The 16,822-nt window shown below is 36.3% G+C and overlaps 3 protein-coding genes across 5 annotated transcripts; all 3 read left to right on the top strand.

Moving 5' to 3' along the window:
• LOC109718012 (pollen-specific leucine-rich repeat extensin-like protein 1) lies at positions 1,227 to 5,103 on the top strand. Of its 2 annotated transcripts, XM_020243991.1 has the most exons (6): positions 1,247 to 1,326; positions 1,366 to 1,490; positions 2,695 to 2,747; positions 3,029 to 3,190; positions 3,965 to 4,066; positions 4,751 to 5,103. In XM_020243991.1, exons 1-6 carry the CDS (start codon positions 1,283 to 1,285, stop codon positions 4,883 to 4,885), a joined length of 621 nt encoding a protein of 206 aa, XP_020099580.1. In that variant the 5' UTR covers positions 1,247 to 1,282; the 3' UTR covers positions 4,886 to 5,103. The 2 variants fall into 2 exon arrangements, with proteins under 2 accessions (XP_020099579.1, XP_020099580.1); XM_020243990.1 differs by having other exon boundaries at positions 1,227 to 1,490.
• Positions 5,728 to 11,626, top strand: LOC109718011 (V-type proton ATPase subunit E-like). Its single transcript, XM_020243989.1, has 6 exons — positions 5,728 to 5,980; positions 7,002 to 7,102; positions 8,541 to 8,697; positions 9,344 to 9,537; positions 10,834 to 10,933; positions 11,333 to 11,626. Exons 1-6 carry the CDS (start codon positions 5,879 to 5,881, stop codon positions 11,366 to 11,368), a joined length of 690 nt encoding a protein of 229 aa, XP_020099578.1. The 5' UTR covers positions 5,728 to 5,878; the 3' UTR covers positions 11,369 to 11,626.
• On the top strand, positions 11,801 to 16,462 carry LOC109718010 (GDSL esterase/lipase At4g01130). Of its 2 annotated transcripts, XM_020243986.1 has the most exons (6): positions 11,801 to 12,857; positions 14,147 to 14,420; positions 14,616 to 14,828; positions 15,422 to 15,576; positions 15,812 to 16,082; positions 16,159 to 16,462. In XM_020243986.1, the coding sequence occupies exons 2-6, from the start codon at positions 14,147 to 14,149 to the stop codon at positions 16,428 to 16,430; spliced, it is 1,185 nt and encodes a 394-aa protein (XP_020099575.1). In that variant the 5' UTR covers positions 11,801 to 12,857; the 3' UTR covers positions 16,431 to 16,462. The 2 variants fall into 2 exon arrangements, with proteins under 2 accessions (XP_020099575.1, XP_020099576.1); XM_020243987.1 differs by lacking the exon at positions 11,801 to 12,857 and having other exon boundaries at positions 13,882 to 14,420.

Below are 16,822 nucleotides of genomic sequence, written 5' to 3'. Positions count from 1 at the left end.
AAATTTATCAAAAAAAAATCTTCAGATAAGGATCTTATTATAAGATTATAATTTGATTTGGATTGTAAATCTTGTATTGCTGTATCTGAGGTCGAAATTATAAGTCCACAGAATCAGCCACTTCTATCAACTTATTCCTCCTACCCAAGAAAAAACGCTAGTGTTGATGTAACAAAATTTAATGCGATGGTGACTTATAACCGCTCCATGACACCACGTGACAATGACGTGCATTAATTTTGATGCAAATGGCCCGCTTCAGGGCCCATGTCAAAAATTTGTGGACCTATCCCGGCCTGCTCCAAGGAAGTGTTTGCAAGAAGGTCAATTTCATCCGTGCCCCTCTAAACTTCGATACGCTGCAATAAATTTGATTATATCATAAATATTCCTACAAATACGCTGCAATAAATTTGATTATATCATAAATATTCCTACAAATGTACCCTTATTCTTACTTTCTATCTCTAGCTAAAATATTTCGATTATCATAATTTTGCCGCCCTTAACTTCTAAAATCTTTTATAAAAGTATTTTAGCATGATAACATTTATTTTGAAATATTAAAATAAAAGGTAAAATATATTATTTTACGGCTGTGTGGTTTGTAAAATAAGATATTTTACATCATTTATTTTGAAATTCAAGATGCTAGAGTATAAAAATTTGTGCTAGTTCGAATAACTTAGTTCACAACATGCATATATATATATATATATATATATATATATAGAACTAGGCTACTATACTATCGGTAGCACGGAGCGCTCCGTGCTACCGATAGCATAGTAGCCGGACTCTATATATATATATATATAACCTTCATGTTCACTTTTGCACTTTCATGGTGTAATATATTCAAAGTTGACTTCCCAGCTACAGCAAAGAAGAAAATTATCATACCGGTCAAGTCACGATACCATTAACAACACCACTTTGACCTGACTTTGTTTCTTGGACCGGGGCCAACCATTCTTAGCATAGGCTCAAATTTGAAATTTTAATTGTTTAGTTTACTTGGTCTGACCCAAACCCGGCCCGGCCCGGCCTGGCCCGGCTTTTGAAAGTCAAAAATTGTTGCGTGTAATTTAAACCGAGAAAAAAAAAAAAAACTTCTGATCAAATTCAATTTAAAAATTGGAATTTGATTTGGTCCAAAACAATGTGCAAATAAAATAGAAAAAACATATATATAAAGAAATTTAACGCTTTTCAACCCTTTATACTTTTCCAAGTATCCGATCGCATCTCTCTCTCTCTCTCTCTCTCTCTCTCTCTCTTCATGGAGTACGATTACAGGAATCGCACGGGCTCCAACATGTATCGGCCGGCCCCCGGCGGCGGCGCCGCCTCCGGCGCCTCGGCGCCGCCGCTGTACCCGCGGATGGGGCAGGGTGCGGCGGCTGTGGCGCCGCCGCCGCCGCAGCACTCTCGTGGGGCTCCCTACCACAACCCTTCTCCCTCCTCCTCCTCCTCCGCCCCTCCCTCGTGTACGCCCCCCGAAACCCTAAGTTCGATCTAACACGAATTTTCCCTTAGTTTTTGATCCCATCATTTCGATCCATGCGAAATCCCCTCCCTCGAATCGGTTGCAATTCATGATCGCTTGCTTTCTTTTGCTATTTCGCACAATTATTTCTATTGCTGGAGTTAATCATTTATCTCTACATGTCAAAGGACCCACTTTTACCTTTTGATTCTTTTGATATAAGTTATTTTTTCAGTTAAATTAGGGATTTTGCTATCGAACTATTACCATGTTAAATTTTGTTATTCTGAATGCTTGGAACTATGAATTTGGTTGCCAATAGAGTCATTGATTTTGCAAATTCCTTAATTCATTTTACAATAAAATATGAGAAAATCGGATTGTAATATGCGCTCTATGGAGTAGAAGTGTGAGGTTGTAAATTACCTGAGCTAAGATGCATGATATGAGAGTAAATGAATGGAAGACCAGTCATCGGTGGATGTTAACATACAAATCAAATCGAAGTAGTTTATTTGCAACTTATGGCTAAATTTATTTATAACAATGTAAAATGAAATTAGAAGTGTAATCAATCGTAATGATAGCTATCTCAGTTTGAAACATCTTAATTATACTTCTTTGTTCATTGTAATCTTTGGCCTTACTACCAATCAAATTATGCTGTGCTTCACATGACATATGAGCATTACCTACTTGGTAATTGTTGACCAATACATAGCATAGTATTTTGCTAAATTATGCTCAAAGCTTTGCAAGACAAGCAAACATATTGTATTCTCACTATTAAATTTCGCTTCATTGTGTTTGGTCCATACTGATATGTGAAGTATTCCTGGTTACCTTAGATTTTGTTGAAGTGGGGATATAAAGGATTAGAGAATCTAGTTTCTCTTACTGTTTCTATCAAATTCTCCTTGAATATCTTCATGTTCATAGTTTCCAAAGTTATGGCACATAATTGGAAATATCATTTTTATTCTTAACGGTCTCACTGCTTATACTATGTGTAAGAATATGAAACGAATGCAATGCTTGGTGAGATGATCTATCAAAGTTGGACTTGACAATTGTTATGGTTGAGTGGGTTGTAGTTATTGTACCATTTTTCTTCCTTTTTTTCCTTTTCTTACCCCCTGTTCTGCTGTTTGCTTGTTAGTTAATACTTCATCAATATTGACAAAAACTTCTGCATTATTATGCAGCTGGACTGGGCATAAAAGTTGCCATAAAGCCAGAATATCAGATAACTCCCCCTGTGAGTAATACAGTTATTCATTTTCTTTTTGGCACTCTAATGTTCCTTGAGCTTAAGAATTTCTTTTGTGGTACAATCAACAAATTCATCTAGAAATGATTCCACTATAGATATTAAATCCTCTATCATAAAAGAACTTTCATTCGTCAGTGCCGTTCATCTTTCTTGGGTCTTTCTTCATTTTTGAACCAAGTGGCATGTACCTGTTTCTCATTTGGATTACAATTAAATTAATTGTCTATGAAAATAATTGCTCTTTTAATGACTGCCCAAAATTTCAGCCTCAATTGGCCCAGCCAATGCCGGAGGTTCCTCGTAGTACATTCAAATTTGACTTTGAGTTTGAAAAGAGGATACTTGCTGAGGCCGAAAAGGAGAGTCAGAACTGGAGCAGATTCGCTGCAGAAAACAAGTCATCAAAACCAGCAGCGTCTACTCTTCCGGTATAAAATACATTTCATATTAGTAAAGTTGAATATGTTACATTGCATTGATCTCTTTAATGTCTTATTAAAAATCTTGGAAATCAATGTACTCACTTAGAGACTATACAGAACAGCCGGCAGCACTTCTTTGTTGTTATTTGTGATTAGCCTTAAAAAGTTTACTTGGCCAGAGATTTCCTGTAGAATTATAAATTCCTGCATTGAGGTATGATTTGCTCAGCCACATGTTTGGTCTCGCTTTTGTTTTTGCTTCTACTTTCAACTATGGCCACCTCAAGTAGATCATTTGACAAAGAGAGAAGTCTAGAGCTTTTACTTTGACGGGAAGTTGAATGAGATTTTGAGCCCTAAGTGGGAGCTCCAATTTAGAGCTTCTACTTCTGCTGCAAAGAGAAACCTATTGGGGGGAATCCGACTAAAGTGTTTCTTCTAATAGCACTACTCAAACAACACTAAAGAGATCCTTATTATACCATTTGTTTTGTGAGAATCTCCCCTTTCAAGCAGTGTATAGTCGTATGTGAGAAAACAGATATTGTAGAGGGATGTGTTTAGGTAGATGATTTTGGGGAATATGTATGTAGAAACTCCTAAATTGTGTGAATGGTGCTTATCCATCTTCATTTTCTCCTGTTTGGTGTTGGTTGCCTTTTTTCTCCCCCACATGCCCTCACATGATAAACTGTCATCCTAGGTGATAAAAGTTATTATCTCATAATGGTTTTCTGCATGTTTTACCGCAAGCAACGTCTGATTTCAAATTTCTCGCAGACTCCAGGAGGGGATCCAGTTGTGGAGAAGTATGTTGCCTCAGGGCTTGGGCGTGAAGCCGTCTCATTTGCTGTTCTGAACTATGGAGACAATCCAGTGAAGGTACTCTCTCTCTCTCTCTCTCTCTCTCTCTCTCTCTCTCTCTGCACGCGTTAACAGTTCTCGACTAGTCAGTTCAGGCCTATTTAATGTTAGCTAATGTCGACTATGTTGTTTAACTGATAAACACAAGCATATAGAGTCATAATAATCTCTATATTGTTTTGTATGCACTTTCCTCTTTGAATATCTCTATACTTACCTCCCTGCTCTTGTGCTATTCGAAGTCTCTTTCACCCATTATGCATTAAATGGCCTTTCTATACCTCCTTTGTTCTTGATCAAACCATCCAATAAATGACGATTTAAATTACAATTTTGATTGTTGACTAATTTACTCATGTGGGGAGCTTGTGCTACCGGACAATAGTGATTTGTCCCAAGGGAAAAAGTGACAAAAATTATATAAGGTCAAGGGCTGGCTTATACTTTTTGTATAAATGAAATTTCTTGGGGCCGAATTACAATAAGTCAAAAGTTTACTTATTATCCTGCTTATCTACTACCCCTGGTGACCATCTTGAATTGTATGATTAGAGCTGGATTTTAAACAAATTGACCCACAACTCTCGTGAACCAAATATAGCGGCAAATCAAGAGATTTAAGTTACATCTTGCTGTTCTTTTTTTTCTGCTTAAGGCACGCGATGTGATAATGGGAACTAATCCCAAGTTTCTCTTTTGCAGGTGAGGGAGTTTGTGAAAGGCTATAACCTTCTCCGAGAAATGGGCTTTGCATCCAAGAACGTCGCAGAAGTATTGGCTTCATACGATAACGACACCGACAAGGCCATCGCCCACTTCCTCAATAGCCCAAATTGAGTATATATGAGTTGCTTCGGATTCTTATGTACTGAAAAAGGGAAAGAAAATAACTTTGGTTCTCAACTTCTGTACAGAACTACAGATGCATCGCACACTTGAAAACTTATTATTGCCTTGCATGTGAACCATCTTGTTCTATACTTGGTGGTGTATTACTTTTTCTGTATTGTGATATAGTTGGACTACGTTACTTATTTCGCAGAGCTTATTGTGTGGCTGTTTTTGAAAAATATAAGCTCATATTTTTTGAACTTGAGATCTCATATATTAATCGTCAAAATTTTAACCAAATGCGCTGGCTATGATTGGTAATATTAGTTTGTTATTATTGATTAACTTAGCCATGTGACTATATTTTTTGGGTTTACAGCTGATTTTGTTTGTACCATTTAAAAGCTGTTGGCCTTCTAATGTACTGTAGTTCTACGTACTTTTTTGTAAAAAATACAGGGGTGCTATTCGTCTCATTTCACGTTCCCATGTAGCATTTTGGTGCTTAACACATTTCAGATTAGTCTCGACCTCTCACAATTTTGCATCTTAGTCCATCACCATTTGAGCGGCTTATCTTACAGAAAAAATAAAATAATAATTTTTATAACGAATTTTAAATTTCTAAAAAGAACTAAGTATAGTTTGCGTAGAAATACGGAAACAAAATGTTATAGTGTAAATGCATACGCGTACCCATACATTGTCCGCTTTATGAAATATCCGCTATTCTTTGACCTTCATTCTTCCACAAAACTACCAAAATGCCACTGATTTGATATATCGATCTGGCACAACCATTCATCATTGTATTTTTAGTAATATTTATTTTTATTTAATTTACTAAATTAGCAGAGGACTCATTGTTTCGTACTTCTCATCTCCATAATATCTCTCTCCCGAAAACGTCTGCTCCACCACCACTCCACCATTACCACCACCATCTCCTCCTCCTCCACCCGATCCCCCGCCATCGTCGACCTCCCCCGATCTGCGAAGATGAACGACGCCGACGTCTCCAAGCAGATCCATCAGATGGTGGCGTTCATTCGCCAGGAGGCCGAGGAGAAGGCCAACGAGATCTCCGTCTCCGCCGAAGAGGTTAGAAAAACCCTAACCCTAACCCTAGCCCTAGCTCTCCGCTTCATCGCTCGCTCGATCTGAGATGCTTCTCGTTCTTTGTGTTCTGATGATGTTTGATTTGATTTGGCTTCGATTGCTTCAGTCGATCTGTGTGTGGTCATTTGTTATGCTCGAATCGAAGAGTTGTTTAGCCGTGTAGAGACTAGAGAGGGAGTAGAGTTCTGTTTCATCGAGTGTCGGGCTCTAATTAAGGTGACTTTGGACTCGGTAGTATAACCGGATCTTTCTTCTTTGTTGGAATGAGCTTGATTATTAGTATCCGCGAAAGGTCGATTGATTGGGGTGAGAGAGAGTAGATCTATTTGATTCTAGAGATGTTTTGAGTTTATGGGTGTAGGAACATCGTGGATGGATCGGTTGTGGAGATTTTCGCAGATCGATTTATTGAGCGGCGATTGTCCGAAAGGGGGAAGAGTCTTATTTCGCAGATCGATTTTTGAGAGGAAGATGTAAGATGTCTGAATGACCAAGCTCCTGATGAATTGACTGTATCTGAAACTGCACCTGATTTTTGATCGAAGGCTTGAAGCCTCACCCCATAGTACATTTTGGCTATAAGACAACCCAATTTTGAGAAGGCTAAGTTTCTTCAACCATCTGTCAAGCTCTCAATGGCGCCAGTATTTTGATCAATGCAAAATTTAGGAAACAGAGGTGTTAGTGTATTCACTAGGCTAGTTGATAGACAAAGATACTCTTGGGTTAAAATTTTTGCTCATGCGTTCTAGGAGTTACTTCCTTTTAAGTATGAAAGGTTGTATGAGGTCAATAGCTTTCTATATAGCCAAACGCATATTTCTGGGAGATGATTTTGGAAAGAAATTATTAGAAATATTTTTTAAGTAAATATTAGTTTTATTTTTCCCCCTGAAAACGTGGTTTTGCTTTCTCTCCTTCGCTGTCTATTGGTCAATTTCTTTATTTTGATATTTATCTCTTCATTTCACATTTTAATGGTATTGAAAGCTCCTTGAACCAGGAATTTAATATTGAGAAATTGCAACTGGTTGAAGCTGAAAAGAAGAAGATCAGGCAAGAGTATGAACGGAAGGAGAAGCAAGTTGAAATTAGAAAGAAAATGTAATGTACTTGCAACTTAACATCCTTTTCATATTTGAAGTATTTATTCTGTTTCCAAGTCTCTTGAGTCTTGGTAATTGAATCGCGAGATTTGTTGCTTATCTTCCTTATTGTGCACGTATCAGTTATTTTTTTTCTTTTTCATTTTTCCTTCATCAAATATTGTTAATAAGAGGTCTTTCATTTTTGTCAGGTCTACTTCTGCGAAGTTAGGATGAAATTCATCTCTACATTTTGTTCTTTTTATAAGTTCTTACTGGGCAACTAACATACTTGAGCTACTTACTTTGATTTCTGTTTACAGCGAGGTAGCATTAACACAAAAATACAGGGAGAAAGGCATTCATCTTGTCAAATCTTAGAAGCCAATCGTGCTAAGCTTTGAGTTGTGGTTCTTCTTTTGCTACTGGCAAAACCTGAAGTTTCCTTCACAAACATTACAAAGTGATGGAACAGAGAAACAAACAAAATATTTTGCTGCATATTACATGTAAGATGAAATATTTGAGAACAGAGTTAAAAAAGATATCAACCAAAGCTAGGATTTAAATGCCCATCGGCTCAGGCTGTGCCCTTTGTGCTGTACCGTGATGACAAGATGTTGGCACAATTCTGCTTCTGTGCTGATAGCACTGCTCAAAACCCTCTTTTCTATGAAATTAGCAAATAGTTACCTCATTAAAGTGTAAAATATTGGATTAAAATATATAGTAAGCAATTAAAATATATTGATGCCAAAGAAAATAAATATTTCATGTCATTGTGTGTTGTTACATGCCCTTGTGATTGATACGCGTCGGCACAATATGTTACGGCACTGTGATATACGGTGTGACAAGTTTTTGCACGACCCCATAGCACGACACGTAAATCATTGAATCAAAGTACAGAAAGATCGACTTTGAGGGTCTGGAATATGTGACGAGTCTTGTAATTTCCTCTTGATGATCTATATAGACAACGATAAAAGGTTACTACTAAAATATATGGTACATGGAGGTATCCAAAGGTCAAATGACTGAATGGAGAGGACCTGTATAAAGGCTTAAATACTAACGAGTGGACTTGTAGACCTTGTATTTCAAAGACCACTTCTACAAGGCCATATATATATATATTTGTTTTGACCTGAATTGTAGCAACATTCAGTAAATCCTTCAGGTCTGAAAACTATGAAGTTCACCTATTGACCATTTTGTAAGTTATCTAGTTCCAGCATGATTTTCATTCATGTTCCTCTGTGCTAGACTTTGGGGTATCTTTCGGATTGTCAATCAAGTTTTTAGTGTGTTTGTTTTTCTTAGTCTCTTCTTTGTCATTAAGCATCTTTCTGTATTTATGGGATGAATGACGATCTTTTAACGTACGAGTATCGAATGGATACTGAGAAGCCAGGTTAATTTCATGATTGATAGTGCTTTCCTTGTTGTATATGTAGTGAGTACTCGATGCAGCTCAATGCTTCTCGAATCAAAGTTCTTCAAGCTCAGGATGACTTAGTAAACTCCATGAGGGAAGCTGCTGGGAAGGAGCTCCTGCATGTCAGCGGCCATCACCTTTCTTACAAGAACCTTCTCAAAGAACTGATTGTTCAGGTCAGATGATCATGCCAATGAGATTCTACTAATAAGTTTTTGTTCATGTGCTAAGGGCTTCTATAGTATCTCATTCGATATAACAGTGATGAAGATGTGTTGGATATTTGTTTATTGTTGCAAATTTATTAATTTTGTATGTACTGATTTTGTTACTTACCTTCTTTATTTTGCATATAAAGCAACTTAGGAGTATGTACATGTGTTGTATGTATGTATCTAGATATCTATGTCCTATTAAATAAAAACTAAAAAATGTACCCATTTGATACCCGCATGCATATCTATGTTAGTAAAGGAAAGTGGATGTGCATAATACTGACATTTTCCTGCTTGTAATTTATAAGTTTTCATTTACTAAAGCAGGTCATTACATAATATCTATTTCACAAAGAGTTATCAGTTTCCATCTTCCTTTATTACAAAATGGTTCATTGTTTTTAATTTGAAAGTTCAATGCTATCTTAATGATTATTGCCAAATGCTCAAACATACAGTACCAGGGATGTAGAGGAATTGGTCCTTCGCACTTTTTCGCTTTCTCTATGTCCACCTTAGCAGAAGCATGTTATATGCAAGCTTATTTAATATAATTCTAGTAAACTTTGATATTTTACTATGAGCTAATGGCTGATTTATCTTTCAGAGCTTGCTTCGATTGAAAGAGCCATCAGTTCTATTACGTTGTAGGAAGGATGATGGTCCTCTTGTGGAGTCAGTTTTGGAATCAGCAAAGAATGAATATGCAGAGAAAGCAAATGTATATCCTCCTGATATTTCGGTAGATGATGTCTATCTTCCACCTGCTCCTCGTCATTATGATGCACATGAACTCTTTTGGTAATGTTCTCCACCTTTGAATATTATTAAGGTTGCTATGCTTGTTACTGTAGTGGGCCATACAATGGTTTTCCATCGTATGCTTGATAATTTGCTTTTCTAATGCTATTACTACTGCTCTGCGGTGTGGCCTGCTTGTGGGCCGCACCGCTGGGCCAAACCTAAATCAGTTATAGTATTGTTTGGCCCTAAATCAGTTATAGTATCATATATGTGAGCCGATTTATATACGCTATAAGTTAAAGCTACACATTCATGTGAAACTTATTCCATTTTCTTTGAAGAAAATTTAGGTTTTTTGTAGAGTTGTAAATAAGTTAAATGTACAATGTTGTTGATGTAATTGATGAAATAATGTCTAGAAGGGTTCTCGAACTATGATCTGTAGAGCTCAACAAGACAGTGAGCTGTTTTTCTTAGAAAAAAATAAATTGAAGTTTTACACTGTTCTTCCAAATTGGTGAAGAGCCGCACAGTATCCCATTTGTTATGGTAATGAGTAGTAATATTTTTGTGATTATGATCATTTTCATCTCTTACAAAGCTTTTTCATGTAGTATCTTTTATAATAGTAACTTTTATATTAGTAACATCAGATGTGATACTTATGCAGCATTTTGCATCCTCTGAAACATCAAAATCAGAATATATCTTAAAAGGAAGTGATCAACTTATCGTGACAATCATCTCATAGAACTTATGATCAACTTATCGTGACAATCATTTTATAGAACTTCTAATGCATTTCTTTCGTGACTATTTTTTTGGTTGAATAGACAAATCAGTATCTTATGTAAAATTCACTTATGGAAGAAATCATTGACAAGACTAGAAGGTACTCAAAATGCATTTCTAAAGCATCTCAATCTCTTACAATGATTAGTAAAGAACGGATGGAGAATATTTTCTCTGTATAATAGGAAGGCTTACCACGCATGCTCAGTGGTAGTGCAAGGTGTGGTTATATTGGACGGTTATGCAAATACCAGTATGGAATTGGTCAAGGCAAATACCAGTATAGATTAGTTCTATACACGGGAGAAGCAAAATGACAACTCTTTATCCTTTGACTCCGCTGATTAACTTATTGTTAGTTTATTCTTTTTTGTTTCTTATGTGCCAGAATAGGATATGTTTGTTTATCTGCTGATGTATTGCTATATGCTTGTTTGATATTTGTGAGTCGTTCCATTACTGTTCAAAGCTTTTTCTCTGAATTGATATTACTGAACTGTTATTAAGGAAACAAGAGATATACATAATAGTATTTACTGATGAGTAGATTTAATGATGCAGCTCTGGTGGAGTTGTGTTGGCTTCAAAAGATGGAAAGATTGTATTTGAGAACACGCTTGATGCCCGGCTGGATGTGGTTTTCCGCAAGAAGCTCCCAGAGGTGCCGTCTCTATCTCATTTTGTTAATGCTCTGTTACTCAATAAAAAAATGTTGATTATTTCCTTACGACTGTAAACAAAAGCAACATATAATAAGAAGTCCGCTCACATTTATCTGAAATCTAATCTCATCCGTTTAAATTCATTCTTTTTAATTTTAAAAAGTAAACACTTGAGGTTAACCCATATTCATATAAAATCATATTTGCAGTAAGTTTCATCGTCTCCTCATTATCATTTTAACTTGGGAACTTTTTAGTGATACACAATTATCATAAACTATCTAGTTTTAAAAGGAATAGATTGATCGCTGATAGCTGTAAACTTTTAAGATCAATTATTTACTTTTTATTCATTCTAACAAATATAAATCATGTTCCGCCTCCTGTTTCTTTTGCAGATCCGTCGAAGGCTCTTTGGCCAGGTCAGTGCCTGATCTGCGACACAAATTGCAGTATAATACAACCGAGAACTAAGTTTCCCATTAAAAGTACTTCAATCATTTCCAGCATTTTACTATCCTGTATTATGGGCATTACTTATTTATTCACTCTTTATGTATGTCTGGTGGTTTTATTTTTGTTGTGAGATTTCTATTCTGGGAAATAAGTCGCCTGCTTGTTTAATACCTTACGGTATACTGTGCGAAATAATTTGGCTATTTTAATTGACTAGATTGTGTTTTGATAGGGTTTCCACCTGCTATTGTATTGAATCTGCGTAATAAAGATGCCATGTTTAGTTCAATTGATTTCGAAGACTAGTACCTCTAGCCTTTTTTTAAAAAAATTTGGAAAAACTTCAGATACCACCCGTGGTTTTGCACTTTCTCACTTTGGTATCATGTGTTTTAAAGTATATCGCTTTAGTATCCCGTAATTTTATTTTACTCTTTTCGTCAACTTTCTTCGTAAAATTACCGACAAAGTTAAAACTAAAAGGTATTAAAGTGAATATTTGATAAACCTAAGTGGAGTATCCGAAGGTTTTTTGTATATAATTTAATGAAATGTTAATGAAGAAGTTGACGAAAAGAAAAAAATAAAATTATAGGATACTAAATTGATATACTGTAAATTACAGGATATCAAAGTGGGAAAGGGCAAAATCATAGGAATGATATTTGAAGTTTGCCCCAAATATTTCACGTGGTCTCGGGTTCAGGTGTTGGTAGGTAAATCACTTTGCATAGATTGTGAATTCTACACTGATGGGTTTCAATTCGAAAGTGCTATAGTAATAATATCTATCTATTTATTTATTTATTTATTTATTTTTTGGGTGGAAGGAAACTTGTCTTTGCTATTCTCACAAACTCACTTGCCAGTGGGTCAATTAGCTTCAACTGCACTTTGGTATTCATATATCCTATCCACTCTTCTTTGCGATAGTTAGTTATTTCACGTATAATCTGTAATATTTAATATTTCCTTTAAAATCGAGTAAAAATATGAGAAAAATTATTGTAATTGTACAATTGCCATATTTGTCATGATTCTATTCTTCTTTATTCTGCTGACTTGGATATGATTGGCGAGAAATATATCTTATCTAATATGAAAATCGTGGACAGAGAAGACGTTTTCTACTAAAACGGTCACATAAGGTGGTTTTGGTTATCCCTAGAATACAGGGATATCTTTATCCAGATCACCTACAATGTTGTAAATGTCCTATTCCCCCTCTTCATTTCCCACATCGTTATCCCACAGGTGAATAAAATCTCTCACAATTCGGAACCTGAACCTTACCCACCCATCATGCTCTCTCTCTCTCTCTCTCTCTCTCTCTAGCGCGCGCGCGCACACACACACTTGTAAACTATTAAGTTTAGCAGTGGATGGCATGGGCAAATAATACCGCAATTTGATCAGTAATACAACAGAGAAGAAACAGCGTGGCCTCCTTGGATCTGCTACCACCAGGTGAGACCTTACCACCATTTAATTTTTCCTTTTCTTGTTTACTCTTATCTGTTCATAACTTCATATTATTAGGCATGAATACACTACATAGACATCGTAGATTAATTAGAAGTAGATGATGCATTGTAGCGAACGATAAATTATTTCAGGGACATGATCTATCGCGTCATTGGTCTATCGATTCTATATATATATTTTTTCCAATTTTCTCCTCACCTATAAATTAGTATTGCTGCATTTGTCAATTTGGCGAGGCTCATTGGCTTAGCAACAGAATAGAGTTGTTGGCTGCTGTACTGTAGAAAACAAAAGTTACAATTTTTTTTTTTTTGGTTTGTTGCTCTAATTATTCAATTGAATTCTTCAGAAAAGTTTAATTATCTAAATTTTAAGTGTTGATAACGAGAAAATTAATATTTTTTTTTTAGAGAGAGAGATGAACATAGATGCATAAAAAAAAGAAAAAGAAAAAAGAAAAAGAAAAAAGGTTGCCACCTTGGTACTGAGTTGTTTCACATGGGGCCACAAAAGAGTCGCAAGGACGTAAATCACATAACCATCCAAAAAGTAGCCTCAATAGCTGCTTCTGGGAATCTGAGGCAAAGCCACATCACTTCTACAATGTTTACCAAAACCATCTGCATCAACCGCTCATTTTTATATTATGCACTTTCAATTCTAGATTAGATACACTATTTAATTTTTGTTTAAAAATATATATATAAAAATTCATGCAACATGTGCAAGTATTAATTTTTGGCTAAATTACAGAAAAACTTTCTGCAAATATCTACTTTTTTATTCTCTCTTTTTGACTTTTAAAAGTTTACATTTTGGGCTTTTAAAAATATTTTCAGAAAAATACAATGTTAATGGAGAGAACAAAATGACCAAATTATCTATATTTTTTTATAAAAAATAATTTTTTAATATATTTTTATTATTTTGAAGGTTATTTTTTATATAAATTATAAGAAATTTATAATATAGTAATGAAATTCTAACGGAAGGAACTAAGTAAAAAAATAAATATTTATAGAAAATGTTCTTTATTATTATTTATTTTTTCTTTCTCTGCAATCTACATATCTCCTCTGGTAACATGCACGTGACCACCTCTTTTCTCCACAACCGATTTTGGCTTTATCAAAGTGAAGGGCCTTCTCATCCGTATCCAATTACATTTATATCATTGCTTACTACTGTATATTTACCAACACTTCCTCTCTACAATACTAACACTCTCTCTCTCTCTCTCTCTCTCTCTCTCTCTCTCTCTCTCAACATAGATGAGAACATATCATCAATTTAGAGCACCCGCCGGGCTCCGGCGGGCTGCGTCGACGCGGCTCATGTTGGGCCTGCTTATGATTTTGGGCCTTCTGGGCCGACTGACCGAAGCCAAGTGCAAGTTTCCGGCCATCTTCAACTTCGGCGACTCGAACTCCGACACCGGCGGATTCTGGGCCGCGTTCCCGGCCCAGCCCGGCCCGTTCGGCATGACCTATTTCAAGAAGCCGGCGGGCCGGGCCTCCGACGGGAGGCTCGTCATCGACTTCTTAGGTGCGTTTTGTATGTATATATGTATATATGTATGTATATATAAATATTTCTGAGACGAACTCACGCGACTTGCTTGGACCAGGTCCGTTCATAAAAAGGTTTGGGTCGGGCCGGGTCACGTCACTGCGTGCCGTTTATGGTAGAAACCGAATTTTGTAGAGAAGATATTTTAATGTGATTAATAAATTTTTGCAGCGGAGGCTCTTGGGCTCCCATTCCTGAGCCCATATCTCAAATCCGTTGGGCCGGATTTTAGGCATGGGGCCAATTTTGCGACATTGGCTTCTACGGTGCTTCTCCCAAACACGTCGCTTTTTGTCTCCGGAATAAGCCCCTTTTCGTTGGCGATTCAGCTTAATCAAATCAAGGATCTCAAAGCTCAAGCACTTAGCTTGAGATCACAACTTGGTACGTTTGTGTCACCATCACTCTCTTTACGAACTTAGATGTAACGCTTAAATTGATTTAATTCTCTATAAGATTCGACCTAATAATAAGTTTGTTCGTATTATGAGTTTTAAGAATCGTCTTAACATTTCTGCTATTCGCTCTAGCTTAAAAAGCCGAAGTTTGTTAACTACACGATTTGCTTTTCTGACTCAAAAGCTTGTTTTGGATGTCTTTTTTCATGAAATATTGGAATAAAATCAGAGCTATGGTAACTGGTTTCTTTACGTGAATTATGTAAATCTCTTATTGATACAATTTTTAGCATTCGGATTTTACTCATTTCTACTCTTCGAACTGTCCCGTTAAGTGGCAAAATTCTGCTCCTAGCTGATCGCTAGCCAATGAAATAAGAACCCTGTGTTTCTGAGTCATGGCATGGCCGAGCGAGCCAAACATCTAATTTCTGCTTTTTGAGCATAGAAATAATTTCGAAGGCCGCCGCACCAAATCGACACTCTAAGTAAGCAAAATCAAACTTTTCTAATAAATAATGTAAAGAGATACATGTTATTTTGAGCTTCTAATAATTTCTACGATAAAAATACATGCAGGGCATAATCTTCCTCATCCCAGTATCTTCAGTAGTGCACTCTACACCATAGACATTGGCCAAAATGATTTCACTTCCAACTTAAAATCTATAGGCATTGTGGGAGTCAAGCAATATCTCCCTCAAGTGGTCAATCAAATCTCTTGGACTATAAAGGTGAGTTGAAAGATTAAATCGCACGAATTTCCATGCATGTATTCGAAAAATTAATTGTTATATATGTAACATCAGGGTGTTCATGGGAGAAATTTAAAGCTTTTAGAGGAATACGAGAATCAAATCGCATGACGAGAACGTTTGCGTGTTAAAAAAAGCACTAGTAATGCGTGAAGGAAACTTTTCAGCATCGTTCGATATGGGACTATTGGAATGTGACGCTACTGAGTTGCAGGAACTCTACGACATTGGCGGCCGTAGCTTCATGGCGTTCAACCTCGCGCCGATCGGATGTTACCCTGCATTTTTGGAGGAGCTCCCACATGATACCTGGGACTTGGACATTTTTGGATGCATGGTTTCATACAACAAAGCTGTGGTGGATTACAACAACATGTTGAATGAGAGCCTCACTCAAATGAGGGAGATGCTCCCAAATGCTTCTATTGTTTATGTGGATACTCACTCCATCAAGCTTGAACTATTCCAACATCCTAAGGATTATGGTGAGCTAATCACTTTTATTAGTTAATTAATTTATGCTGAATCTTCACTTTTTTTAAAAAAAAACTTTTTTTTCAGGGCTTAAATATGGGACTAGAGCTTGTTGTGGATATGGTGGGGGAGCCCACAACTTTAACCCAGATGTTTACTGTGGTAAAACCAAAGTGATCATAAATGGACACATGGTTAGTTCCACAGCTTGTGAGGACCCACAAAGCTATGTGAGTTGGGATGGGATTCATGCCACAGAAGCTGCAAATAAGCTGGTCACACAAGCCATTCTCAATGGCTCCTTTTCACACCCCCCTTTCCCTCTCTCTAAGCTTTGTGACCTGCACCCAATTGGATAAATAAGAATATTAAGCCTTTTTGTAAAATTAAAGTTGGTTTTCTTGTTTTTCTTGTTTTTTTTTTTTTTTAAAAAACCTTTTGAGAGCAATATTGGTGTTTGAATTTGCCAAGGACTTGTTTAAGAGGGTTTGCATGGTTTGGGAATAAAATTTTGTAGTAGTAGTTTTTACTGGACCAGAAGATTATTATGCTCTCTAAAGGTACGGAGCGAATATAGTTGCGAGTTTAGTGAGCATCTGTTTAGTCGATGTTTGACAAATAAAAAGTGCAGATTAAAACAAATTTTTAGGACTCTTTGTTTAGGTTATTAAAGTTTAGAAAAGCTCTTAAGCAAGTTATATTTTGTTTAACAAAAATAGAAGCAATATAATAATACTAGAAAACAAAAGAG

This window comes from Ananas comosus, linkage group 12, assembly GCF_001540865.1.
Source record: "Ananas comosus cultivar F153 linkage group 12, ASM154086v1, whole genome shotgun sequence".
Taxonomy (NCBI): domain Eukaryota; kingdom Viridiplantae; phylum Streptophyta; class Magnoliopsida; order Poales; family Bromeliaceae; genus Ananas; species Ananas comosus.
This window is presented reverse-complemented; position numbering and strand designations above follow the sequence as displayed.